Source organism: Platalea leucorodia (genome assembly GCF_965183815.1).
Source record: "Platalea leucorodia genome assembly, contig: HAP1_HAP1_SCAFFOLD_518, whole genome shotgun sequence".
Classification (NCBI taxonomy): domain Eukaryota; kingdom Metazoa; phylum Chordata; class Aves; order Pelecaniformes; family Threskiornithidae; genus Platalea; species Platalea leucorodia.
Genome location: NW_028121082.1, coordinates 4,467 through 31,116, shown reverse-complemented (window position 1 = coordinate 31,116; position 26,650 = coordinate 4,467). Strand labels below are relative to the sequence as shown.

The 26,650-nt window shown below is 68.8% G+C and overlaps 1 protein-coding gene across 1 annotated transcript; it reads right to left on the bottom strand.

Annotated features, from left to right (window-relative positions):
* On the bottom strand, positions 1 to 26,650 carry PRR12 (proline rich 12; the record flags this gene model as incomplete). Its single annotated transcript, XM_082339183.1, has 8 exons — positions 26,563 to 26,650; positions 22,523 to 22,635; positions 19,842 to 20,003; positions 14,340 to 17,755; positions 9,938 to 10,478; positions 6,551 to 6,873; positions 1,235 to 1,351; positions 1 to 184 (listed from the first exon to the last, which is right to left on the bottom strand). Coding segments are annotated over exons 1-8 (4,942 nt in total), but the record flags the coding sequence as incomplete, so codon positions are not given.

Sequence of the window (26,650 nt, the reverse complement as noted above, 5' to 3'; positions counted from 1 at the left end):
CCCCGATGTCCCCAGTGTCCCCGATGTCCCCGATGTCCCCGCACCCCCACCTGACGGCGGCCAGGGGCCGGTGCCAGGGCTTGCGGGAGCAGACCCGCACGTAGTCCTTCTTGTTGACGTTCTCCAGGAACTTGACGTACAGGCGCTGGTACCGGTTCTTGGCGTCCCCGAAGTACCCCAGGTACTGGGGGGGCACGGGGGGGTCAGGGGGGACCCCAAAACCCCCGGCACCCCCCCAGGGACCCCCCAATACCCCCAGGGACCCCCCGCACCCCAAAAACCCCCAGGGACCCCCAAATACCCCCAGGGACCCCCCAGCACCCCAAAATACCCAGGACCCCCCCCGGGATCCCCAAATACCCCCAGGGACCCCCCCGCACCCCAAAACCCCCAGGGACCCCCAAATACCCCCAGGGACCCCCCCGCACCCCAAAACCCCCGGCACCGCCCCAGGGACCCCCCAATACCCCCAGGGACCCCCCCGCACCCCAAAACCCCCGGCACCCCCCCCCAGGGACCCCCCAATACCCCCAGGGACCCCCCACACCCCAAAACCCCCATGACCCCCCCCAGGGCCCCCCCGCACCCCAAAAACCCCCAGGACCCCCCCCAGGGGTCCCCCAATCTCCCAGGGGGTCCCATTTTGGGGGGGGGTCCCCTCCCTTTTGGGGGGGCTTTTCCCTCTTTTAGGGGGGGGATCCCCGGTTTTGGGGGGGGGTCCCAGCTTTTTGGGGGGGTTCCCAGATTTCGGGGGGGTCCCCGGTTTTGGGGGGGTCCCAGCTTTTCGGGGGGGGATCCCCGGTTTTGGGGGGGGTCCCAGCTTTTTGGGGGTGTTCCCAGATTTTGGGGGGGTCCAGTTTTTGGGGGGGCTCACAGGTTTTGGGGGGTCCCAGCTTTTTGGGGGGGTTTCCCAGATTTCGGGGGGGGTGTCCATTTTCAGGGGGGTCCCAGCTTTTCGGGGGGGGATCCACAGTTTTGGGGGGGGGTTCCAGCTTTTCGGGGGGGGGGTCCCCAGATTTCGGGGGGGTCCCCGGTTTTGGGGGGGGTCCCAGCTTTTCGGGGGGGCTCCCAGGTTTTGGGGGGGGTCCCAGCTTTTTGGGGGGGGTTTCCCAGATTTCGGAGGGGTGCCCATTTTCGGGGGGGGGTCCCAGCTTTTCGGGGGGGGTCCCCAGTTTCGGGGGGGGGTCCCCCCGGTTCCGGGGGGGGTCCCCGGTTTCGGGGGGCCCCCACTCACGTTGCTGGTGGCGCAGAACTGCCGCTGCCCGTCCTTGATCTCGGGGGTGAACTTCTGCAGCAGCGCCTTCTGCACCCGCCAAATCGGGGGGGGCTCCCGGCCCGTCTGCAGCGCCAGCTGCCGCGGGGGGGTCACGGGGGGGCTGCACCCCAAAACCTGACCCCCCCGACCTCACCCCCACCCCCCCGGACCTGACCCCGAGCCCCCCCAGATCCCCCCTGACCCCCCAAACCTGACCCCGAGCCCCCAAACCTGACCCTGACCCCCCCAGACCTGACCCCGACCCCCCCAGACCCCCCCGCCCCCCCAAACCTGACCCCGAGCCCCCCAATTCCCCCCCGACCCCCCCAAACCTGACCCCGACCCCCCCAGACCCCCCCGCCCCCCCAAACTGACCCTGACCCCCCAAACCTGACCCTGAGCCCCCAAATCTGACCCTGTCCCCCCCAAACCTGACCCCGACCCCCCCAAACCTGACCCTGACCCCCCCAGACCCCCCCAAACCTGACCCCGCCCCCCAGTCCCCCCCTGACACCCCCAGACCCCCCCCGCCCCCCCAAACCTGACCCCAACCCCCCAGACCCCCCAAATCTGACCCCGACCCCCCCAGACCCCCCCCGCCTCCCCAAACCTGACCCCGAGCCCCCCCACCCCCCCAGACCCCCCTGTCCCCCCAAACCTGACCCCGACCCCCCCAATTCCCCCCCGACCCCCCCAAATCTGACCCCGACCCCCCAAACCTGACCCTGCCCCCCCAAACCTGACCCCGACCCCCCCAGACCCCCCCGCCCCCCCAAACTGACCCTGCCCCCCCAAACCTGACCCTGCCCCCCCAGACCCCCCCGCCCCCCCCAACCTGAGCCGCCCCCCCAAATCTGACCCCGACCCCCCCAGATCCCCCTGACCCCCCCAAACTGAGCCCGCCCCCCCAACCCTGACCCCGACCCCCCCAGATCCCCCCGACCCCCCCAAACCTGACCCCGCCCCCCCCAGACCCCCCCCGCCCCCCCGAGGCCTTGCGGTCCCTCTCCCAGTGCCTCCCAGTAAGCACCAGTAACTCTACTGGGCCATCCCAATGCCTTGCAGTCCCTCTCCCAGTGCCTCCTCCTGACTCCCAGTGCCTCCCAGTGTCTCCCAGTCTCACCTAGACCCTCTCCCAGTGCCTCCCAGGAAGCACCAGTAACTCTACTGGGCCCTCCCGATGCCTTGCAGTCCTTCTCCCAGTACATCCCAGTGCCTCCCAGTAAGCACCAGTAAGCACGGGGCCATCCCAATGCTTTGCAGTCCCTCTCCCAGTGCCTCCTCCTGACTCCCAGTGCCTCCCAGTGCCTCCCAGTGCCTTCTCCTGACTCCCAGTCCCACCTAGACCCTCTCCCAGTGCCTCCCAGGAAGCACCAGTAACTCTACTGGGCCCTCCCAATGCCTCCCAGTCCCTCTCCCAGTGCCTCCTCCTGACTCCCAGTGCCTCCCAGTGTCTCCCAATGCCTCCTCTTGACTCTCAGTGCCTCCCAGTGCCTCCTCCTGACTCCCAGTCTCACCTAGATCCTCTCCCAGTGCCTCCCAGTAAGCACCAGTAACTCTACTGGGCCCTCCCGAGGCCTTGTGGTCCCTCTCCCAGTGCCTCCTCCTGACTCCCAGTGCCTTCCAGTGTCTCCCAGTCCCACCTAGACCCTCTCCCAGTGCCTCCCAGGAAGCACCAGTAACTCTACTGGGCCCTCCCAATGCCTCCCAGTCCCTCTCCCAGTGCCTCCTCCTGACTCCCAGTGCCTCCCAGTGTCTCCCAATGCCTCCTCTTGACTCCCAGTGCCTCCCAGTGCCTCCTCCTGACTCCCAGTCTCACCTAGACCCTCTCCCAGTGCCTCCCAGGAAGCACCAGTAACTCTCCTGGGCCCTCCCGAGGCCTTGCAGTCCCCTTCCCACTGCCTCTTCCTGCCTCCCAGTGCCTCCCAGTGCCTCCCAGTGCCTCCCAGTGCCCACCTTGAGAGCCTGGATGTCCTCCACGCGGACGACGAACTCGTCCCTCTCGCGGAAGATGCCCTCCAGTCCCCCTCCCAGTGCTCCCAGTGCCTCTTCCTGCCTCCCAGTGCCTCCCACTGCCTCCCAGTCCCTCCCAGTGCCCACCTTGAGAGCCTGGATGTCCTCCATGCACACAACAAACTTGTTTCTCTCATGGAAGATGCCCTCCAGCTCCTCTCCCAGTGCCTCCCAGTGCTCCCAGTCCCCTTCCCACTGCCTCTTCCTGCCTCCCAGTGCCTCCCAGTGCCTCCCAGTGCCTCCCAGTGCCCACCTTGAGAGCCTGGATGTCCTCCACGCGGACGATGAACTCGTCCCTCTCGCGGAAGATGCCCTCCAGTCCCCCTCCCAGTGCTCCCAGTGCCTCTTCCTGCCTCCCAGTGCCTCCCAGTGCCTCCCAGTCCCTCCCAGTGCCCACCTTGAGAGCCTGGATGTCCTCCATGCACACAACAAACTTGTTTCTCTCATGGAAGATGCCCTCCAGCTCCTCTCCCAGTGCCTCCCAGTGCTCCCAGTCCCCTTCCCACTGCCTTTTCCTGCCTCCCAGTGCCTCCCAGTGCTCCCAGTCCCTCTCCTAGTGCTTTCTCCTGACTCCCAGTGCCTCCCAGTGCCTCCCAGTGCCTCCCAGTGCCCACCTTGAGAGCCTGGATGTCCTCCACGCGGACGACGAACTCGTCCCTCTTGCGGAAGATGCCCTCCAGTCCCCCTCCCAGTGCTCCCAGTGCTCCCAGTCCCCTTCCCACTGCCTTTTCCTGCCTCCCAGTGCCTCCCAGTGCTCCCAGTCCCTCTCCTAGTGCTTTCTCCTGACTCCCAGTGCCTCCCAGTGCCTCCCAGTGCCCACCATAAGAGCCTGGATGTCCTCAACGCACACAACAAACTTGTTTCTCTCATGGAAGATGCCCTCCAGTTCCTCTCCCAGTGCCTCCCAGTGCTCCCAGTCCCCTTCCCACTGCCTCTTCCTGCCTCCCAGTGCCTCCCAGTGCCTCCCAGTCCCTCCCAGTGCCCACCATAAGAGCCTGGATGTCCTCCACGCACACAACAAACTTGTTTCTCTCATGGAAAGTGCTCTCCAGCTCCTCTCCCAGTGCCTCCCAGTGCTCCCAGTCCCCTTCCCACTGCCTCTTCCTGCCTCCCAGTGCCTCCCAGTGCCTCCCAGTGCCTCCCAGTGCCCACCTTGAGAGCCTGGATGTCCTCCACACGGACGACGAACTCGTCCCTCTCGCGGAAGATGCCCTCCAGTCCCCCTCCCAGTGCCTCCCAGTGCTCCCAGTGCCTCCCAGTCCCCTTCCCACTGCCTCTTCCTGCCTCCCAGTGCCTCCCACTGCCTCCCAGTGCCTCCCAGTGCCCACCTTGAGAGCCTGGATGTCCTCCACGCGGACGATGAACTCGTCCCTCTCGCGGAAGATGCCCTCCAGTCCCCCTCCCAGTGCTCCCAGTGCCTCTTCCTGCCTCCCAGTGCCTCCCAGTGCCTCCCAGTCCCTCCCAGTGCCCACCTTGAGAGCCTGGATGTCCTCCACGCGGACGACAAACTTGTTTCTCTCATGGAAGATGCCCTCCAGCTCCTCTCCCAGTGCCTCCCAGTGCTCCCAGTCCCCTTCCCACTGCCTTTTCCTGCCTCCCAGTGCCTCCCAGTGCTCCCAGTCCCTCTCCTAGTGCTTTCTCCTGACTCCCAGTGCCTCCCAGTGCCTCCCAGTGCCCACCTTGAGAGCCTGGATGTCCTCCACGCGGACGACAAACTCGTCCCTCTCGCGGAAGATGCCCTCCAGTCCCCCTCCCAGTGCTCCCAGTGCTCCCAGTCCCCTTCCCACTGCCTTTTCCTGCCTCCCAGTGCCTCCCAGTGCTCCCAGTCCCTCTCCTAGTGCTTTCTCCTGACTCCCAGTGCCTCCCAGTGCCTCCCAGTGCCCACCATAAGAGCCTGGATGTCCTCAACGCACACAACAAACTTGTTTCTCTCATGGAAGATGCCCTCCAGTTCCTCTCCCAGTGCCTCCCAGTGCTCCCAGTCCCCTTCCCACTGCCTCTTCCTGCCTCCCAGTGCCTCCCAGTGCCTCCCAGTCCCTCCCAGTGCCCACCATAAGAGCCTGGATGTCCTCCACGCACACAACAAACTTGTTTCTCTCATGGAAAGTGCTCTCCAGCTCCTCTCCCAGTGCCTCCCAGTGCTCCCAGTCCCCTTCCCACTGCCTCTTCCTGCCTCCCAGTGCCTCCCACTGCCTCCCAGTGCCTCCCAGTGCCCACCTTGAGAGCCTGGATGTCCTCCACACGGACGACGAACTCGTCCCTCTCGCGGAAGATGCCCTCCAGTCCCCCTCCCAGTGCCTCCCAGTGCTCCCAGTGCCTCCCAGTCCCCTTCCCACTGCCTCTTCCTGCCTCCCAGTGCCTCCCACTGCCTCCCAGTGCCTCCCAGTGCCCACCTTGAGAGCCTGGATGTCCTCCACGCGGACGATGAACTCGTCCCTCTCGCGGAAGATGCCCTCCAGTCCCCCTCCCAGTGCTCCCAGTGCCTCTTCCTGCCTCCCAGTGCCTCCCAGTGCCTCCCAGTCCCTCCCAGTGCCCACCTTGAGAGCCTGGATGTCCTCCACGCGGACGACAAACTTGTTTCTCTCATGGAAGATGCCCTCCAGCTCCTCTCCCAGTGCCTCCCAGTGCTCCCAGTCCCCTTCCCACTGCCTTTTCCTGCCTCCCAGTGCCTCCCAGTGCTCCCAGTCCCTCTCCTAGTGCTTTCTCCTGACTCCCAGTGCCTCCCAGTGCCTCCCAGTGCCCACCTTGAGAGCCTGGATGTCCTCCACGCGGACGACAAACTCGTCCCTCTCGCGGAAGATGCCCTCCAGTCCCCCTCCCAGTGCTCCCAGTGCTCCCAGTCCCCTTCCCACTGCCTTTTCCTGCCTCCCAGTGCCTCCCAGTGCTCCCAGTCCCTCTCCTAGTGCTTTCTCCTGACTCCCAGTGCCTCCCAGTGCCTCCCAGTGCCCACCATAAGAGCCTGGATGTCCTCAACGCACACAACAAACTTGTTTCTCTCATGGAAGATGCCCTCCAGTTCCTCTCCCAGTGCCTCCCAGTGCTCCCAGTCCCCTTCCCACTGCCTCTTCCTGCCTCCCAGTGCCTCCCAGTGCCTCCCAGTCCCTCCCAGTGCCCACCATAAGAGCCTGGATGTCCTCCACGCACACAACAAACTTGTTTCTCTCATGGAAAGTGCTCTCCAGCTCCTCTCCCAGTGCCTCCCAGTGCTCCCAGTCCCCTTCCCACTGCCTCTTCCTGCCTCCCAGTGCCTCCCACTGCCTCCCAGTGCCTCCCAGTGCCCACCTTGAGAGCCTGGATGTCCTCCACGCGGACGACGAACTCGTCCCTCTCGCGGAAGATGCCCTCCCCGCCGCTCTCGGCCTCGTCCTCGTCGGTGTCCCCGCAGACGGCCGCCGTCTCCTGTTTCTTGGCCAGATGAAGCGGCCGCGAGTCCTCGGGCTCCTCCCGCTCGGGGGAGGCGGGGGCCACCGGCTCGGGGGGGGCTTTGGCCACCGGGGGGGACGCTGGGGCCACCGAAGTCACCGTAGCCACCGGGGCGGGGGGGTCGGGCTGGGAGCTCTCCGAGGGCGCGGGGCTCGGGGGCTTCTCCTCCGGCGGGGGGACGTCTGGAGGGGGACACGGGGTGGGGGGGGGGTCAGGGGACAGCGGGGGGGGGGGGGCACAATGGGGGCTCCTTCACCAAGGGTTTGGGGGGTCCCAGGGGCACCCACCCCCCCAGGAGGGTCCCGGGGGTCCCTGGGGGGAGTCCCTATGGGGCCAGGAGGGTCCCAGGGGCACCCAGCCCCCCAGGAGGGTCCCGGGGGGGTCCCAGGGGTACCCACCACCCCAGGAGGGTCCCAGGGGTCCCTGGGGGGGGTCTCTATGGGCCCAGGAGGGTCCCAGGGGCACCCAGCCCCCCAGGAGGGTCCCAGGGGTCCCTGGGGGGGGTCTCTATGGGCCCAGGAGGGTCCCAGGGGCACCCAGCCCCCCAGGAGGGTCCCGGGGGTCCCTGGGGGGGGTCTCTATGGGCCCAGGAGGGTCCCAGGGGCACCCAGCCCCCCAGGAGGGTCCCGGGGGTCCCTGGGGGGTCCCAGGGGCACCCAGCCCCCCAGGAGGGTCCCAGGGGTCCCTGGGGGGGGTCTCTATGGGCCCAGGAGGGTCCCAGGGGCACCCAGCCCCCCCAGAAGCGTCCCAGGGGTCCCTGGGGGGGGTCTCTATGGGCCCAGGAGGGTCCCAGGGGCACCCAGCCCCCCAGGAGGGTCCCGGGGGTCCCTGGGGGGGGTCCCTATGGGCCCAGGAGGGTCCCAGGGGCACCCAGCCCCCCAGGAGGGTCCCGGGGGTCCCTGGGGGGTCCCAGGGGCACCCAGCCCCCCAGGAGGGTCCCAGGGGTCTCTAGGGGGGGTCCCTATGGGCCCAGGAGGGTCCCAGGGGCACCCAGCCCCCCCAGGAGGGTCCCAGGGGTCCCTGGGGGGTCCCAGGGGCACCCAGCCCCCCAGGAGGGTCCCAGGGTCCCTGGGGGGGGTCTCTATGGGGCCAGGTGGGTCCCAGGGGCACCCACCCCCCCAAGAGGGTCCCAGGGTCCCTGGGGGGGGTCTCTATGGGCCCAGGAGGGTCCCAGGGGCACCCACCCCCCCAGGAGGGTCCCAGGGTCCCTGGGGGGGGTCTCTATGGGCCCAGGAGGGTCCCAGGGGCACCCACCCCCCCAGGAGGGTCCCAGGGTCCCTGGGGGGGGTCTCTATGGGCCCAGGGGGGTCCCAGGGGCACCCAGCCCCCCAGGAGGGTCCCAGGGGTCCCTGGGGGGGGTCCCTATGGGCCCAGGGGGGTCCCAGGGGCACCCAGCCCCCCAGGAGGGTCCCGGGGGTCCCAGGGTCCCTGGGGGGGGTCCCTATGGGCCCAGGAGGGTCCCAGGGGCACCCACCCCCCCAGGAGGGTCCCAGGGTCCCTGGGGGGGGTCCCTATGGGCCCAGGAGGGTCCCAGGGGCACCCACCCCCCCAGGAGGGTCCCAGGGTCCCTGGGGGGGGTCCCTATGGGCCCAGGAGGGTCCCAGGGGCACCCAGGAGGTTCCTACGGGTCGCAGTGGCTCCCAGGAGGTCTTTACGGCTCCCAGAAGATCTCTATGGGTGCCACGGACACCTAAGAGGTCGCTATGGGGCCCAGCAGGTCACTATGGGTCCCAGGGGCTCCCAGGGGCTCTCTATGGGTCCCAGGAGCTCTCTATGGGTCTCAGGAGCTCTCTATGGATCCCGGGAGCTCTCTATGGATCCCGGGGGCTCCCAGGAGCTCTCTATGGGTCCCAGGAGGTCCCTATGGGTCCCAGGAGGTTTCTATGGGTCCCAGGAGGTCCCTATGGGGCCCAGGAGGTCTCTATGGATCCCGGGAGGTCCCTATGGGTCCCAGGAGCTCTCTATGGATCCCAGGAGGTCCCTATGGATCCCAGGAGCTCTCTATGGGGCCCAGGAGCTCTCTATGGATCCCAGGAGGTCTCTATGGATCCCGGGAGGTCCCTATGGATCCCAGGAGCTCTCTATGGGTCCCAGGAGGTCTCTATGGATCCCAGGAGGTCCCTATGGATCCCGGGAGGTCCCTATGGGTCCCAGGAGCTCTCTATGGATCCCAGGAGGTCCCTATGGGTCCCAGGAGCTCTCTATGGGTCCCAGGAGGTCCCTATGGGTCCCGGGAGGTCCCTATGGATCCCGGGAGCTCTCTATGGGGCCCAGGAGCTCTCTATGGGTCCCGGGAGGTCCCTATGGATCCCGGGAGCTCTCTATGGGGCCCAGGAGCTCTCTATGGGTCCCGGGAGGTCCCTATGGATCCCAGGAGGTCCCTATGGATCCCAGGAGCTCTCTATGGGTCCCGGGAGCTCTCTATGGATCCCGGGAGGTCCCTATGGGTCCTAGGAGCTCTCTATGGATCCCAGGAGGTCCCTATGGATCCCAGGAGCTCTCTATGGGTCCCAGGAGGTCTCTATGGATCCCAGGAGGTCCCTATGGATCCCGGGAGGTCCCTATGGGTCCCAGGAGCTCTCTATGGGTCCCGGGAGGTCCCTATGGATCCCAGGAGCTCTCTATGGGTCCCAGGAGCTCTCTATGGATCCCAGGAGGTCCCTATGGATCCCGGGAGGTCCCTATGGGTCCCAGGAGCTCTCTATGGGTCCCGGGAGGTCCCTATGGATCCCAGGAGCTCTCTATGGGTCCCAGGAGGTCTCTATGGATCCCAGGAGGTCCCTATGGATCCCGGGAGGTCCCTATGGGTCCCAGGAGCTCTCTATGGGTCCCGGGAGGTCTCTATGGATCCCGGGAGGTCCCTATGGATCCCAGGAGCTCTCTATGGGTCCCAGGAGGTCTCTATGGATCCCAGGAGGTCCCTATGGATCCCGGGAGGTCCCTATGGGTCCCAGGAGCTCTCTATGGGTCCCGGGAGGTCCCTATGGATCCCAGGAGCTCTCTATGGGTCCCAGGAGCTCTCTATGGATCCCAGGAGGTCCCTATGGATCCCGGGAGGTCCCTATGGGTCCCAGGAGCTCTCTATGGGTCCCGGGAGGTCCCTATGGGTCCCAGGAGCTCTCTATGGGTCCCAGGAGGTCCCTATGGGTCCCGGGGGCTCCCAGGTCGATCCCTCCGGATCCCCCCCGGAGGAAAAGGAGCGTTGGGGGGAGGGGGACGGCGCCGTCCGGCGAAGCGCCCACCCACCGGCGGGGTCGGGGTCCTTGCGGTCGGCGGGGTCGTAGAGGGCGGAGATGGCGGAGGAGATGCTCTTCTGCAGGTCCTGGTTCTTGCTGACGGAGTCTTCCTCGTCGGAGGAGAAGGACGGCAGCGTCTCCAGGTTGCGTTTCAGCTCCTCGTCCAGGCGTTTGCAGGGACTGGGACACGCCATGACCAAACCCTCGCTCTCCGTCCCTTCCAGCCCCCCCGGTAATAGCGGGGGGCCGACGGCGAAGGGGGCGGCGGCGGGGGGGGCGCGGGGGGTCTTGGAGGGGCTGGCGGCGGCGGCGGGGGGGGGCAGGGCCTGGCGTTTGCCGGATTTGAGGAAATCCAGGAAGGAAGCCATGAACCCCGACTTCATCTCCGGTTGCTTCTCCTCCACCTCCTTGATTTTCTGCTTGATGCGTTCGCGCGTCTGGGTGGTGTCGAGGGGGGGGTCGGGGGCGGGGGGAGGGGCGCCCGGCCCGGGGGGAACCCCCCCTTCCGAGGGCAGCGGGCCCTCCCCCGCCTTCGGCATCGCCAGCTTGATCTGGGGGGGGGGGGGGGGGGGGCGTTAGGGGGCTCCCCGGGGTGGACTGGGGGCCACAGGAGCTCCCAGTGCCCCCCCAGTATCTCCCAGTGCCCCCCATCATCTCCCAGTGCCCCCCAGTATCTCCCAGTGCCCCCCCAGGAGCTCCCAGTGCCTCCCCAGGAGCATCCCGTGCCCCCCATCATCTCCCAGTGTCCCCCAGGAGCTCCCAGTGCCCCCCCAGTATCTCCCAGTGCCCCCCATCATCTCCCAGTGCCCCCCAGGAGCTCCCAGTGCCCCCCCAGGAGCTCCCAGTGCCTCCCCAGGAGCATCCCGTGCCCCCCATTATCTCCCAGTGTCCCCCAGGAGCTCCCAGTGCCACCCCAGTATCTCCCAGTGCCCCCCATCATCTCCCAGTGACCCTCAGGAGCTCCCAGTGCCCCCCCAGGAGCTCCCAGTGCCTCCCCAGGAGCATCCCGTGCCCCCCATTATCTCCCAGTGTCCCCCATGAGCTCCCAGTGCCACCCCAGTATCTCCCAGTGCCTCCCCAGGAGCATCCAGTGCCCCCCATCATCTCCCAGTGACCCCCAGGAGCATCCAGTGCCACCCCAGTATCTCCCAGTGCCCCCCAGGAGCTCCCAGTGCCCCTCAGGAGCTCCCAGTGCTGCCCAGGATCTCCCAGTGCCTCCCATCATCTCCCAGTGCCCCCCAGGAGCTCCCAGTGCCTCCCATCATCTCCCAGTGCCCCCAGGAGCTCCCAGTGCCTCCCATCATCTCCCAGTGCCCCCCATCATCTCCCAGTGACCCCCAGGAGCATCCAGTGCCACCCCAGTATCTCCCAGTGCCCCCCAGGAGCTCCCAGTGCCTCCCCAGGAGCATCCAGTGCCCCCCATTATCTTCCAGTGCCCCCCAGGAGCTCCCAGTGCCCCCATCATCTCCCAGTGCCCCCCATCATCTCCCAGTGCCCCCCAGGAGCATCCAGTGCCACCCCCGGAGCATCCAGTGCCCCCCAGTATCTCCCAGTGACCCCCAGGAGCTCCCAGTGCCCCCCCAGGATCTGCCAGTGCTCTCCATTATCTTCCAGTGTCCCCCCAGTATCTCCCAGTGCTCCCCCAGGAGCTCCCAGTGCCCCCAGTATCTCCCTGTGCCCCCCCAGTATCTCCCAGTATCTCCCAGTGCACCCCAAGGAGCTCCCAGTGCCCCCTAAGGAGCTCCCAGTGCCCCCAGTATCTCCCAGTGTCCCCCCAGTATCTCCCAGTGCCCCCCAGGAGCATCCAGTGCCCCCCCAGGAGCATCCAGTGCCCCCCATTATCTTCCAGTGCCCCTCAAGAGCTCCCAGTGCCCCCCAGTATCTCCCAGTGCCCCTCAGGAGCTCCCAGTGCCCCCAGTATCTCCCAGTGTCCCCCCAGTATATCCCAGTGCCCCCCCAGGATCTGCCAGTGCTCTCCATTATCTTCCAGTGCCCCTCAGGAGCTCCCAGTGCCCCCCAGTATCTCCCAGTGCCCCCTAAGGAGCTCCCAGTGCCCCCAGTATCTCCCAGTGTCCCCCCAGTATCTCCCAGTGCTCCCCCAGGAGCTCCCAGTGCCCCCAGTATCTCCCTGTGCCCCCCCAGTATCTCCCAGTATCTCCCAGTGCACCCCAAGGAGCTCCCAGTGCCCCCTAAGGAGCTCCCAGTGCCCCCAGTATCTCCCAGTGTCCCCCCAGTATCTCCCAGTGCTCCCCCAGGAGCTCCCAGTGCCCCCAGTATCTCCCTGTGCCCCCCCACTACCTCCCAGTATCTCCCAGTGCCCCTCAGGAGCTCCCAGTGCCCCCTAAGGAGCTCCCAGTGCCCCCAGTATCTCCCAGTGTCCCCCCAGGAGCTCCCAGTGCTCCCCCAGGAGCTCCCAGTGCCCCAATTGTCCTCTCATGCCCTAAACACTCTCAGAGCCCCCCAGTACTTACCAGTAACCCCCAGGAGCTCCCAGTGCCCCCAACAGCTCCCAGTACTCCAGTAACCCCTTGTACCACACACTAACGAGCCCCCCGGTACTTACCAGTGCCCCCCCAGTACATTCCAGTGTCCCCCAGTTCCTCCCAGTGCCCCAACAATCACCCTTAGACTCCCCCCAATACTGACCAGTGCCCCCCCAGTACATTCCAGTGTCCCCCAGTTCCTCCCAGTGCCCCAACAATCACCCTTAGACTCCCCCCAATACTGACCAGTGCCCCCCCCAGTACATTCCAGTGTCCCCCAGCTCCTCCCAGCGCCCCAACAATCACCCCTAGGCTCCCCCCAATACTGACCAGTGCCCCCCAATGGCCCAAGGGCAACTGGGACCCCCCCAAATATCCCCTTGCCCCCCAACTTCTGCCTCCCAAGACCCCCCAGCACCCCCCAGCACCCCCCAGCACCCCAAAATCCCCCAACGCCCCCCAAATCCTCACCTTGAGGGGCTTGAGGGGCTCCAAGCCATTCCCATCCCCATCCATGGGGACTTTTGGGGGCCATCAGAGGGCAGACGACCATTGGGAACCCCCCAAAAAGCCCCAAAACCCCCTTTTCCCCCCAACCTCTGCCTCCCAAGACCCCCCAGCACCCCAAAACCCCCCAAACCCCCCCAAATCCTCACCTTGGGGAGCTTGAGGGGCTCCAAGCCATGGCCATCCCCACCCATGGGGCTTTTGGGGGTTACTGGGAGGCAACGGACGAGGAGGAACCCCCCAAAACCCCCTTTTCCCCCCAACTTCTGCCTCCCAAGACCCCCCAGCACCCCAAAACCCCCCAAACCCCCCCAAATCCTCACCTTGGGGAGCTTGAGGGGCTCCAAGCCATGGCCATCTCTAACCCTGGGGCTTTTTGGGGCCACTGGGAGGCAACGGACCGGGGGAACCCCCCAAAAAGCCCCAAAACCCCCTTTTCCCCCCAACCTCTGCCTCCCAAGACCCCCCAGCACCCCCCAGCACCCCAAAACCCCCTCAAAGCCCCCCAAATCCTCACCTTGGGGAGCTTGAGGGGCTCCAAGCCATTCCCATCCCCATCCATGGGGCTTTTGGGGGTTACGGGGAGGCAACGGACAAGGAGGAACCCCCCAAAAAGCCCCAAAACCCCCTTTTCCCCCCAACCTCTGCCTCCCAAGACCCCCCAGCACCCCAAAACCCCCCAACGCCCCCCAAATCTTCACCTTGGGGAGCTTGAGGGGCTCCAAGCCATGGCCATCCCCATCCATGGGGTTTTTGGGGGCCACTGGGAGGCAACGGACCAGGGGGAACCCCCCAAAAAGCCCCAAAACCCCCTTTTCCCCCCAACCTCTGCCTCCCAAGACCCCCCAGCACCCCAAAACCCCCTCAAACCCCCCCAAATCTTCATCTTGGGGAGCTTGAGGGGCTCCAAGCCATTCCCATCCCCATCCATGGGGTTTTTGGGGGCCACTGGGAGGCAACGGACCAGGGGGAACCCCCCAAAAACCCCCAAAACCCCCTTTTCCCCCCAACCTCTGCCTCCCAAGACCCCCCAGCACCCCCCAGCACCCCAAAACCCCCTCAAAGCCCCCCAAATCCTCACCTTGGGGAGCTTGAGGGGCTCCAAGCCATGGCCATCCCCATCCATGGGGCTTTTGGGGGCCACTGGGAGGCAACGGACGAGGAGGAACCCCCCAGAACCCCCTTCTCCCCCCAACCTCTGCCTCCCAAGACCCCCCAGCACCCCAAAACCCCCTCAAAGCCCCCCAAATCCTCACCTTGGGGAGCTTGAGGGGCTCCAAGCCATTCCCATCCCCATCCATGGGGCTTTTGGGGGCTACTGGGAGGCAACGGACCGGGGGAACCCCCCAAAACCCCCTTTTCCCCCCAACCTCTGCCTCCCAAGACCCCCCAGCACCCCAAAACCCCCCCCCAAATCCTCACCTTGAGGGGCTTGAGGGGCTCGAGGCCGTTGCCGTCGGCCCCCTCCTCGCCGCCCTTCTTCCCCCGTCCCCGTCCTCGTCCTCGGGGTTTTTTGGGTCCGTCGGGAGCCAGGAGACCGGGGGGATCGGCCAAGGGTCGGATCCGGGGTCGTCCCCGGGGTCTCGGGGGTCCCTCGCGTTTGGGTTTGGTGGGTTTGCGCCCTCGTTTTTTGGGTCCGGGATGGGGTCCGGGATGGGGACAAAAATCGATGTCGCCCATGGGGCTGAGGCTGGGTCGGGCTCGGCAGCTGGAGATGAGGTCGGGCAGGAGATCGGGCAGGCGGCGGCTGTTGAGGCGGATATCGGCGGGGACGTCGGCTTTGTCCTCGTCGTCCTCGAATTCGTACTCCTGGGCGTAGGTTTTTTTGGGGGGCGGGAAGGGATCCCGCTTGCGGAGGAGGTGGAAGGAAGAGGTTTTGAGCAGCTTTTTGGGTTTGGAAGAGCAAAAAAGAGGAGCGGCGAGGGGGGGTTTGGTCCCCTCGCCCGTGCTCTGGATCAGGCCCAAGGGTTCGGCGTTGACGGTGGAGGGTAACTCGTGTTTGGGGGGTTCCAACCCCAAGGCGGGGGCTTCGCCGCTCGCCCCGTCGGCGGGGCAGAAAGCGGGGTAACTCTGCCCCATGTCGTAAGGGGGAGCCTTCAGCCCTTCGGGACGGGTTTCTAACCCCCCGTTGCCTTCCTCCTCCTCTTCCTCGGCGCTCTTGGGGAAATCTTCGGGGGGGGGACCGAACATGTCCTCCATCCCGGGGAAAAAACCCCGGTCTTCGTCCTGGAGCAAAGCGTCGGGGAAGCAAATGGAGGTCAGGGGGACGAAGCGACCCTTCCCCCCCGCCGGGCTCCCCCCTTCGGCGAACTGGTCCTTGGCTTCCAGCGACGCGGGGGCCACCGACGGCCCCCCTTCGGGGTCCAGGAGGTGCCCGGGGGGTCCTTGTACCCCCCCGCCTTGTCCCAAATGCGGTTCCAACCCTAAGGGGGGTTCCAAAAAGTCTTGGATCTCCTGGGGGGCCGGCAACACCTCCATGGGCTCGGGGGGCAACGGCGGGGGGGCTTGGGGGTCCAGCCCCTGCGAACGGACGTGGGCTTGGTGGAGGTGGGCTTCTAAGAGGAGTTGGGGGGAGGGGGCGGCCGGCGGGGCCGGGGGGGCCGGGGGGGCCGGCGGCGGCGGCGGGGGCGGGGGCGGCGGGGGCGGCATCCGTTGTTGCTCCAAGAGGTGAACGTCGAGGGGGGGTCTGCCCTTGGCGCGGGGGTGAAGCTGACTTTGGGTGTGGGTCAGGACGGAGGGGAGAAGAGACCCCCCCGGTACCGGTACGGCCACCGGGACCACCGGGACCGGTCCCAGTTCGGGGGGGGGATCCAACAGGAGCCCGTGGGGCTCCAAGGGGGGGCCCTCGGCCACCAGTCGCCCGTGTTCGGGGGTCTTGGGCAAGTAAGCGTGGGGTTGCCCCAGTTCCTTGCCGCCGGCCATGTGCTCGGCCGGTTTTTTCAATTCCTGCCCGTAGGAATCGAGGGGAGGGGGCTGGTGGCCGTAATGGACCACCGAGGTGGCCGCTAGCCCCTCGCCCCCCGCGCCGGCCCCCCCGCCGGCCCCCCGATATTCCTTCCCTCGCTCGGGTTTTTTCTTTTCCTTTAAAAGAGCCAATTCCAAAGCCGCCGGCCCTTCCAGGTTGGAATTGGGCCGGATCACGCTCTGCAGCTGATACCTCTCCTCCGCCTTCCCCAGCCCCCCGTAGCCCCCCAAGCCCTTCCCGGCCCCCCCCCGCTCCTCGCAGGCCCCCAGCCCCTCGGCCGGCCCGCGGGGCGGGCTGGGGGCTTGCAGGAGGTGTTGGATGAGAAAATCCTCGTCCTCGCTCCGTTCGGCGGCCAACAGCTCCGCTTCCCCTTTCCCTCCTTTCCCGAAGGCGGGGGGAGGGCGTTCCAACCCCCCCGGAGCTCCCCCGTATCCCGGTGTCATAAAAGAAGGGGATAAAACGGATCCCAGGTATTTTTGGGATTGGCCCGGCGACGCCCCGCTCTGGGGGCGAGCGGCCGGCGGGGATTGAAGGGGTCGGATGATGGGCGAGGGGCTGGAAGCCCCCAAGCCGGCGTAGGGCAAGGGGGCCGGCATGGCGGGCGAGTGGCCGGTGCTGTAGCTGAGGGAAGGACTGGCAGTGGGCAAACCCTGGGAGGGGGCCGGGGGGCCGTACGCCGCCGCCTGGCCCCCCTCGGGTTGGACCCCGTACGGCAACGCCTGGAGCTGCTCGGGGGAATACGTTTGACCTTGGCTGACGCAGGGTTGTAAGCCCTGCCCGCCCTGGCCCCCCGGCCCCCCGCCTTGCCCCCCGGCTGGGTAACTGGGGGCTTTGCCCCCCAAATCCCCCCCCTGCCCGCCGCTGAAGCCCCCGGCGCCTTGCCCGCCGGCCCCCAGGTTCTGAGGAGCCGGCGGGTTGGTGCCGTAGCCGGCCGTCGGCCCCATGGCTAACAAATTTTGGGGTTGGCCAGGAGAATAAGCGGGGGATTGGCTGGCGATGACGGAGCTGGGTTTGGGGGTGCTGGGGGTGTAGCTGCTTTGGCACTTGGGGGTGGCGGTGGAGCGAGGGGTCTGACGCGAAGCCGAATAACTCTTGGATTTGGTACCGCCGTTGCCGCCGCCGCCGGTGCCGCCGCCGCCGCCGCCGCCGCCGCCGCCGCTACCGCCGGAATACGCCGGCGATTGAATGATGGGGCGATAACTTTGCGTCGGTTCGGGTCGAGGAGCCGGGGCGTTTTTGGGGGGTTGTTGAGAACCCTCGGAACTGGCGGGGGATTGTTCCCCCAAAGGGCTGCAGGAGAGGGCGGCGCGGTGCGGCATTTGCTGGTAGGTACCGCCGCAGCTCAGGTAGTGCTGGAGGCTGTGCGCCGCCGGCGGGAGCTGCGGCTGCGCGCCCGCCGGTCGCTGGTAGTGCTTGATGACGCTGTCTTGGCGCGGGACGGCCCGATCCCCGCCGCCGCCGCCGCCGAAAACCGAAGCGTTGTAGAGTTGAGCCGGTTGTTCCGCCGGAGCGGCTAAGGGAGCGGAAAGCAGGTTAAACTGGGAAGAACTGGGCGGTCCTCGATACGCCGAACCTTGCGCCGGTAAACCGGAACCTAAAACGGCGCTGCCGAGGCGTTCGAATCCCAGAGAGGAGGGAACGCTGGGTTGGGTGGGTTTGATGTGGAGGAGGGGGTCGTGCGGGGAGAGGAGGCCGTTGGAGCCGGGGCTGAAGGCGGCCTCGGGCAAGCTGAGCGGCGAGCTGACCGGGAAGCTGCGCCCGCTGAAGGAGGCCGGGTGCTGGTAGGCGCTGAGCGCCGAGGAGGAGGGGAAGGTGCCCGAACCCGGCAAAGCTCCCGAGATGAAGAGTTCGGCCGGCGCCGGCGTGTGCATGGCTGCGGGGAGGGAGAGAAAGGAGGTGAGATGGCCCCCGGGGGGGCTAGTAAAAGCTGCTTGGGGCAAGTGGGGACAGCCCGGGTATGTGGGGACCCCCCCGGGGCAAGTGGGGACGCCCTGGGTACGTAGAAGCTGCCTGGGGCAAGTAGAAGCTCCCTGGGGCAAGTAGAAGCTGCCTGGGGCAAGTGGGGATGCCCTGGGTACGTAGAAGCTGCCTGGGGCAAGTAGAAGCTCCCTGAGGCAAGTGGGGACCCCCTTGGGGCAAGTAAAAGCTGCCCGGGGCAAGTGGGGACACCCTCAGTACATGCGGACACCCCTGGGGCAAGTAGAAGCTGCCTGGGGCAAGTGGGGACCCCCTTGGGGCAAGTAAAAGCTGCCTGGGGCAAGTGGGGACGCCCTGGGTACATGGGGACACCCCTGGGGCAAGTAGAAGCTGCCTGGGGCAAGTGGGGACCCCCCTGGGGCAAGTAAAAGCTGCCTGGGGCAAGTGGGGACACCCTGGGTACATGGGGACACCCCTAGGGCAAGTAGAAGCTGCCTGGGGCAAGTAGAAGCTCCCTGGGGCAAGTGGGGATACCCTGGGGTACATCGGGACCCCCCTGGGGCAAGTGGGGACGCCCTGGTTACATAGAAGCTGCCTGGGGCAAGTAGAAGCTCCCTGGGGCAAGTGGGGACACCCCTGGGGCAAGTAGAATCTCCCTGGGGCAAGTGGGGACCCCCCCGGGGCAAGTGGGGACCCCCCTGGGGCAAGTAGAAGCTGCCTGGGGCAAGTGGGGACCCCCCTGGGGCAAGCGGGGATGCCCTGGGGCAAGTGGGGAACCCCCGGGGTGGACGGTGGCCTGCTCGGGGCAAACGGGGGCCCTCTGGGGCAGGTCACAGCCCCCGGGGCAGGACAGGACCCCCCCGGGGCAGGACAGGACCCCCCCAGGGCAGGACAGGACCCCCCCAGAGCAGGACAGGACCCCCCCAGGCAGGACAGGACCCCCCCAGGGCAGGACAGGACACCCCCGGGCAGGACAGGACCCCCCCGGGGCAGGACAGGACCCCCCCAGAGCAGGACAGGACCCCCCCGGGGCAGGACAGGACCCCCCGGGGCAGGACAGGACCCCCCAGGGCAGGACAGGACCCTCCCGGGGCAGGACAGGACCCCCCCGGGCAGGACAGGACCCCCCCAGAGCAGGACAGGACCCCCCCAGGGCAGGACAGGACCCCCCAGGGCAGGACAGGACCCTCCCGGGGCAGGACAGGACCCCCCTGGGGCAGGACAGGACCCCCCCAGAGCAGGACAGGACCCCCCCCAGGGCAGGACAGGACCCTCACAGAGCAGGACAGGACCCCCCCGGGGCAGGACAGGACCCCCCAGAGCAGGACAGGACCCTCCCAGGGCAGGACAGGACCCCCCCGGGGCAGGACAGGACCCCCCGGGGCAGGACAGGACCCCCCCAGAGCAGGACAGGACCCCCCCGGGGCAGGACAGGACCCCCCGGGGCAGGACAGGACCCCCCAGGGCAGGACAGGACCCTCCCGGGGCAGGACAGGACCCCCCCGGGCAGGACAGGACCCCCCCAGAGCAGGACAGGACCCCCCCAGGGCAGGACAGGACCCCCCAGGGCAGGACAGGACCCTCCCGGGGCAGGACAGGACCCCCCTGGGGCAGGACAGGACCCCCCCAGAGCAGGACAGGACCCCCCCCAGGGCAGGACAGGACCCTCACAGAGCAGGACAGGACCCCCCCGGGGCAGGACAGGACCCCCCAGAGCAGGACAGGACCCTCCCAGGGCAGGACAGGACCCCCCCGGGGCAGGACAGGACCCCCCGGGGCAGGACAGGACCCCCCCAGAGCAGGACAGGACCCCCCCAGAGCAGGACAGGACCCCCCCGGGGCAGGACAGGACCCCCCCCCAGAGCAGGACAGGACCCCCCCGGGCAGGACAGGACCAACCCTGGGCAGGACAGGACCCCCCCCCCAGGGCAGGACAGGACCCCCCCGGGGCAGGACGGGACCCTCCACAGCCAGGACAGGACCCCCCCGGGCAGGACAGGACCCCCCCCCCCCAGGGTCAGGATCGGGCCCCCCAGACCCACCAGTCTGCCAGGAGGGGGTTCGGAACTGGGAGAGCAGGGAGGAGGCGGAGGGGCCGGGCTGCGGCGCCCGCGACTCCAGCGCCGAGATGAGGTTCATGACGGAGGCGTCGGGCGCCGCGCCGCCCGCGTGGTGCAGCCCCGTCTCGAAGAGCCCCGACAGCCCTGGGGACACGGGGGGACAGCTCGGGGACACCGCGGGGACACCGCGGGGACATCGCTGGCCCCGCTTCCCCCGGGACACGGGGGGACAGCTCGGGGACACCGGTGGCCCTGCTTCCCCGGGGACACAGGGGGACAGCTCGGGGACACCGCGGGGACACCCCTGGCCCCGCTTCCCCCGGGACACGGGGGGACAGCTCGGGGACACCGCGGGGACACCGCTGGCCCCGCTTCCCCCGGGGACACGGGGGGACAGCTCGGGGACACCGCGGGGACACCACGGGGACACCGCTGGCCCCGCTTCCCCGGGGGACACGGGGGGACAGCTCGGGGACACCGCGGGGACACCGCTGGCCCCGCTTCCCCCGGGACACGGGGGGACAGCTCGGGGACACCGCAGGGACACCGCTGGCCCCGCTTCCCAGGGGACACGGGGGGACAGCTCGGGGACACCGCAGGGACACCGCTGGCCCCGCTTCCCAGGGGACACGGGGGGACAGCTCGGGGACACCGCGGGGACACCGTGGGGACATCGCTGGCCCCGCTTCCCCGGGGACACGGGGGGACAGCTCGGGGACACCGCGGGGACACCGCAGGGACACCAGTGGCCCCGCTTCCCCGGGGGACAGGTTGGGAATGCCGGGGGGACATTGTGGCCATGGCTCCCCAGGGGACAGGTTGGGGACACCGCGGGGACACCGGTGGCCCTGCTTCCCAGGGGACACGGGGGGACAGCTCGGGGACACCGCGGGGACACCGGTGGCCCTGCTTCCCCTGCTGACACGGGGGGACAGCTCGGGGACACCGTGGGGACACTGGTGGCCCTGCTTCCCAGGGGACACGGGGGACAGCTCGGGGACACCGGTGGCCCTGCTTCCCCCGGGAGTGGGGAACAGGTTGGGGACACCGGTGGCCCTGCTTCCCCGGGGACACGGGGGGACAGGTTGGGGACAGCTCAGGGACACCGGTGGCCCTGCTTCCCCCGGGAGTGGGGGACGGGTTGGGGACACCGTGGGGACAGCTTGGGGACAGCTCGGGGACACCGGTGGCCCTGCTTCCCAGGGGACACGCGGGGACAGCTCGGGGACACCACGGGGACACCGGTGGCCCTGCTTCCCCAGGGAGTGGGGGACGGGTTGGGGACACCGCGGGGACACCGGTGGAGGACAGGGACGCAGGGATGGGGACACAGATGCGAGCGAGGGGACACCGGTGCGACCATGGGGACACAGGGACACGGATGAGGGTGTGGGGACGTGGGGGCCCCCGCAGAGACAGACAGACGTGGGGGGACAAGGACACGGGGACACGGGGACCCTGGTGACAGGGGGCTGCAGCAATGAAGGGACACGGGGACCGCGGGGTCACGGTGACAGGGGGACAAGGGGACCCCAGGGATGAAGGGAGCCGGTGACACGGGGTCACGGTGACATGGGGACGTGGTGACAAAGTGACACGGGGACGTGGGAACCACGGGGTCGCGGTGACAAAGGGACCCAGGGACCGTGGGGTCATGGTGACAAAGGGACCTGGGGCTGGGGTGTCACGGTGACGCAGGGTCGGGGTGACACAGGGACCAAGGGCTACGGTGCCACGGGGTTGGGGCGTTGCGGTGACACGGTGACAAAGGGACCCAGGGTCGCGGTGCTGCAGGGTTGGGGTGACACGGGGTCACGGTGACACGGGGACAAAGGGCTGCGGTGCCACGGGGTTGGGGTGCTGGGGTGACGCGAGGTCGCGGTGACACGGAGTCACAGTGACACAGCAACAGGGGGACAAAAGGTTGAGGTGTTGCGGGGTCGGGGCGTTGCGGTGACGCGGTGACAGGGGGACCTGGGATTATGGTGCCACGGAGTTGGGGTGACAGCGGGTCGGGGTGACAGAGGGACAAATGGCTGGCGTGCCGCGGTGACACGGTAACGAAGGGACTGGGGGTCGCGGTGACGCGGGGTTGGGGTGACACGGGGTCGCGGTGACGTGGGGACCAAGGGCTGCGGTGCCACGGGGTTGCGGTGTCGCGGTGACAGGGTGACGAAGGGACCGGGGGTCGGGGTGACGGGGTGCCACAGCGATGCGGGGTTGGGGTGTTGCAGGGTTGGGGTGACACGGGGTCGCGGTGACGTGGGGACGAAGGGCTGCGGTGCCACGGGGTTGCGGTGTCGTGGTGACAGGGTGACGAAGGGACCGGGGGTTGGGGTGCCACAGCGATGCGGGGTTGGGGTGTTGCAAGGTTGGGGTGTTGCAGGGTTGGGGTGACACGGGGTCGCGGTGACGTGGGGACCAAGGGTTGCGGTGCCACGGGGTTGCGGTGTCGTGGTGACAGGGTGACGAAGGGACCGGGGGTCGAGGTGACGGGGTGCCACAGCGATGCAGGGTTGGGGTGTTGCAGGGTTGGGGTGACACGGGGTCGCGGTGACGTGGGGACGAAGGGCTGCGGTGCCACAGCGACGAAGGGACCCGAGGTCGCGGTGCCACGGTGTTGGGGTGACGCGGTGACGCGGGTGACGCGGTGGCGGCTGTACCTGCGGGGTGGTGGTTGGCGGCATAGCCCTGGAGCGGGTGCGGGGCACCGTAGGGCTGGCGGTGCAGCAGGTCGGGGTCGGGGTGCGACGCCCGCGAACCCCCGTACACCAGGCTGGGGAGGGGGGACAGGGCCGTCAGCGCCTCGCACACTCGCCGCCCCCTTGCACACCCGCCCCCACCCCGCGCACCCCCCCCCCCCGCCGCCCTCGCACCCCCGCCCCCGGCGCGAGGGAGCCGCACGCCGTCGCGCAACAGGCGCGATGCGCGGCGGTGAGCGGCACGCGGCGGGCGTGGAACGCGACACGGAGCCGCCTACAATCGCGCAACGGGCGCGATACGCGGCAAGGAACCACCTACAGCCGCGCAACAGGCCCGATGCGCGGTTGTGAGCTGCCCGACCTGCCTACAGTCGTGCGACGCACAATCGCAAGCTGCCTGCAGGCGGACAACAGGCGCGACACGCGGTGGGGAACCGCCTACAGTCACGCAACAGGTACAACGTGCAGTCGCGAGCTGCCCGCAGGCGGACAACAGGCGCGATACGCGGCGGGGAACCGCCTACAGTCGCGCAACAGCCGCAACGCGCGGTTGTGAGTTGCCTACAAGCGCGCAACAACCGTCCCGTACGGTTGTGAGCTGCCTACAGCCCCAACGCGCCGTCGCGAGCTGTTTAGACGCGCGACGCGCCAACAAAGCAACCGCGCAACCGCGAGCCACCTACCCCCCGTGCAACGTACGGTTGTGCGCTGCCCGCGGTCGCGCACCACGCGCGACGCACAAGCGCGCGGCTCCGGCAGCTGCGCGACGGGCGTGACGCGCGCTCGTGAACGCCCGGAGTCGTGCGACAGGCGGGACGGCCAACAGCGCGAGAAGCTGCCGCGCAAGACGCGTTCGGGCGGCGCCGTGCAACAGCCGCGCGACGCACAATCGCGCAGCACCCGCGCGACAGCGCACCGGGGCCCCGGCACCCCAGTCCTCCAACACCCGGTGCACCGGCACCCCAGCACCCAGCGCACCCCGGTCCCTGGTGCACGGACACCCCGGCACCCGGAGACCCTGGCACTCCTGCACCCGGTGCACCGGGACCCCCTGCACCCCAAATCTGCTGCACCCACTGCAACGGGACCCCGGCACCCGGTGACCCTGCACCCCAGCACCCGGTGCACCCCAATCCCCTGTGCACCGGCGCCCCAGAACCCCAAGTCCTGGTGCACGGAGACCCCAGCACCCCGGTACCCCTGCACCCGCTGCACCGGCACCCCGAGCTCTCGGTGCACCGGGACCCCAGCACCCCAACCCCCTGCTGCACCGGGACCCCAGCACCCCAAATCCTGGTGCACCGGGACCCCAGCACCCAGTGCAACGGGACCCCTGCACCCTGCTACTCCTGCACCCAGTGCACCGGGACCCCAGCACCCCAATTCCTGGTGCACCGGGACCCCAGCACCCCAACCCCCTGGGGCACTGGGACCCCAGCACCCCAAATCCTGGTGCACCGGGACCCCAGCACCCCAAATCCCGGTGCACAGAGACCCCAGCACCCCAGCACCCAGTGCAATGGGGCCCCAGCACCCCGGTACCCCTGCACCCGCTGCACCGGGACCCCAGCACCCCAATTCCCGGTGCAACAGGACCCCTGCACCCCGGTACCCCTGCACCCGCTGCACCGGGACCCCAGCACCCCAAGTTCCAGTGCACCCCAGGACTCCTGCACCAGGGGCACTGGGGCTCCAGCACCCCGGTCCCCGCTGCACGGAGACCCCAGCACCCAGTGCACCGGGACCCCAGCACCCTACTACTCCTGCACCCCGGCACCCGGTGCACCCCAGTCCCCTGGGCGCTGGCACCTCAGCACCCGCTGCAACGGGACCCCTGCACCCCAAATCTGCTGCACCCGCTGCAACGGGACCCCAGCACCCGCTGAAGCAGGGCGCCAGCACCCCAAGTCCCGGTGCACGGACGCCCCTGCACCCCAGTACCCCAGCACCCGGTGCACCAGTACCCCAGCATCGCGGGTCCCCAGCACCCGGCGCAATGGGACCCCAGCACCCAGTGCACCGGGACCCCAGCACCCCAGCACCCGGTGCACCGGGGCCCCAGCACCCCAGCACCCGGTGCACCGGGGCCCCAGCACCCCGGGTCCCCAGCACCCCAGCACCCAGTGCACCGGGACCCCAGCACCCCAGCACCCGGTGCACCGGGACCCCAGCACTCCTGCACCCCAAGTCCTGGTGCACGGAGACCCTTGCACCCTGGGACCCCAGCACCCGGTGCACCGGGACCCCAGCACCCCAAGCCCTGGTGCACAGAGACCCCAGCACCCCGGGACCCCTGCACCCCAGCCCCCGGTGCACCAGTCCCCCTGCACCCCGGGTCCCCAGCACCCGGTGCACCAGGATCCCAGCACCCACTGCACCGGGACCCCAACCCCCGGTGCACCGGGACCCCAGTACCTCAGCACCCGCTGCACCAGGATCCCAGCACCCGCTGCACCGGTACCTCAGCACCCCGGGTCCCCAGCACCCCAACACCCGGTGCAATGGGGTCCCAGCACCCCAAGCCCCGGTACCCCAGCACCTCAGCACCCGCTGCACCGGTACCTCAGCACCCCGGGTCCCCAGCACCCCAACACCCGGTGCAATGGGGTCCCAGCACCCCAAGCCCCAGTGCACCGGAACCCCAACACCCGGTGCAATGGGATCCCAGCACCCCAAGCCCCGGTACCCCAGCACCTCAGCACCCGGTGCACCGGTACCTCAGCACCCCAGCACCCGGTGCACCAGGATCCCAGCACCCCGGGTCCCCAGTACCCCAACACCCGGTGCAATGGGATCCCAGCACCCCAGCACCCGCTGCACCGGTCCCCCTGCACCCCGGTACCCCAGCACCCCAGCACCCACTGCACCGGTACCTCAGCACCCCAGGTCCCCAGCACCCGGTGCAATGGGACCCCAGCCCCCGGTGCACCGGGGCCCCAGCACCCCAGCACCCAGTGCACCAGCACCCGGTGCCCCGGGATCCCAGCACCCCGTGCATGGAGACCCCTGTGCCCCGGGATCCCAGCACCCACTGCACCGGTACCCCAGCACCCCGGGTCCCCAGCACCCGGTGCACCAGGATCCCAGCACCCACTGCACCGGGACCCCAGCACCCCGGGTCCCCAGCAACCCAGCACCCGGTGCAATGGGGTCCCAGCACCCCAGCACCCGCTGCACCGGTACCTCAGCACCCCGGGTCCCCAGCACCCCAGCACCCCGTGCAATGGGGTCCCAGCACCCCAAGCCCCAGTGCACCGGTACCCCCAGCACCCCGGTACCCCAGCACCTCAGCACCCGGTGCACCAGTACCCCAGCACCCTGTGCAATGGAGTCCCAGCACCCCAAGCCCCGGGATCCCAGCACCCCAACCCCTGGTGCACCGGTACTCCAGCACCTCAGCACCCAGTGCACCGGGACCCCAGCACCCCGGGTCCCCAGCACCCGGTGCACCAGGATCCCAGCACCCGCTGCACCGGTACCTCAGCACCCCGGGTCCCCAGCACCCCAGCACCCCGTGCAATTGGGTCCCAGCACCCCAAGCCCCAGTGCACCGGCACCCCAGCACCCCGGTACCCCAGGTCCCCAGCACCTCAGCACCCGGTGCACCGGTACCTCAGCACCCCAGCACCCGGTGCACCAGGATCCCAGCACCCCGGGTCCCCAGCACCCCAACACCCGGTGCAATGGGATCCCAGCACCCGGTGCACCGGTACCCCAGCACCTCAGCACCCGGTGCACCGGTACCTCAGCACCTCAGCACCCGGTGCACCAGGATCCCAGCACCCCAACCCCTGGTGCACCGGTACCCCAGCACCCCGGGTCCCCAGCCCCCGGTCCCCAGCACCCCAGCCCCCGGTGCACCGGTACCTCAGCACCCCAGCCCCCGGTCCCCAGCACCCCAAGCCCCCGGTGCCCCGGTGCCCAGCCCCCCCGGCCCCCCCGCCCCCGCTGCCCGGTCCCCCCGCCCCCGGCGCCCCCTCCCCGCGCAGCCGGGCCCTCACCTGGCCTTGGCGGAGCGCTCGTAGCTCCAGCCGGGCCCGGCGGCCAGCGGGTCCCCGAAACCGGCGCCCGGGTAGTTCCTGTCCATGG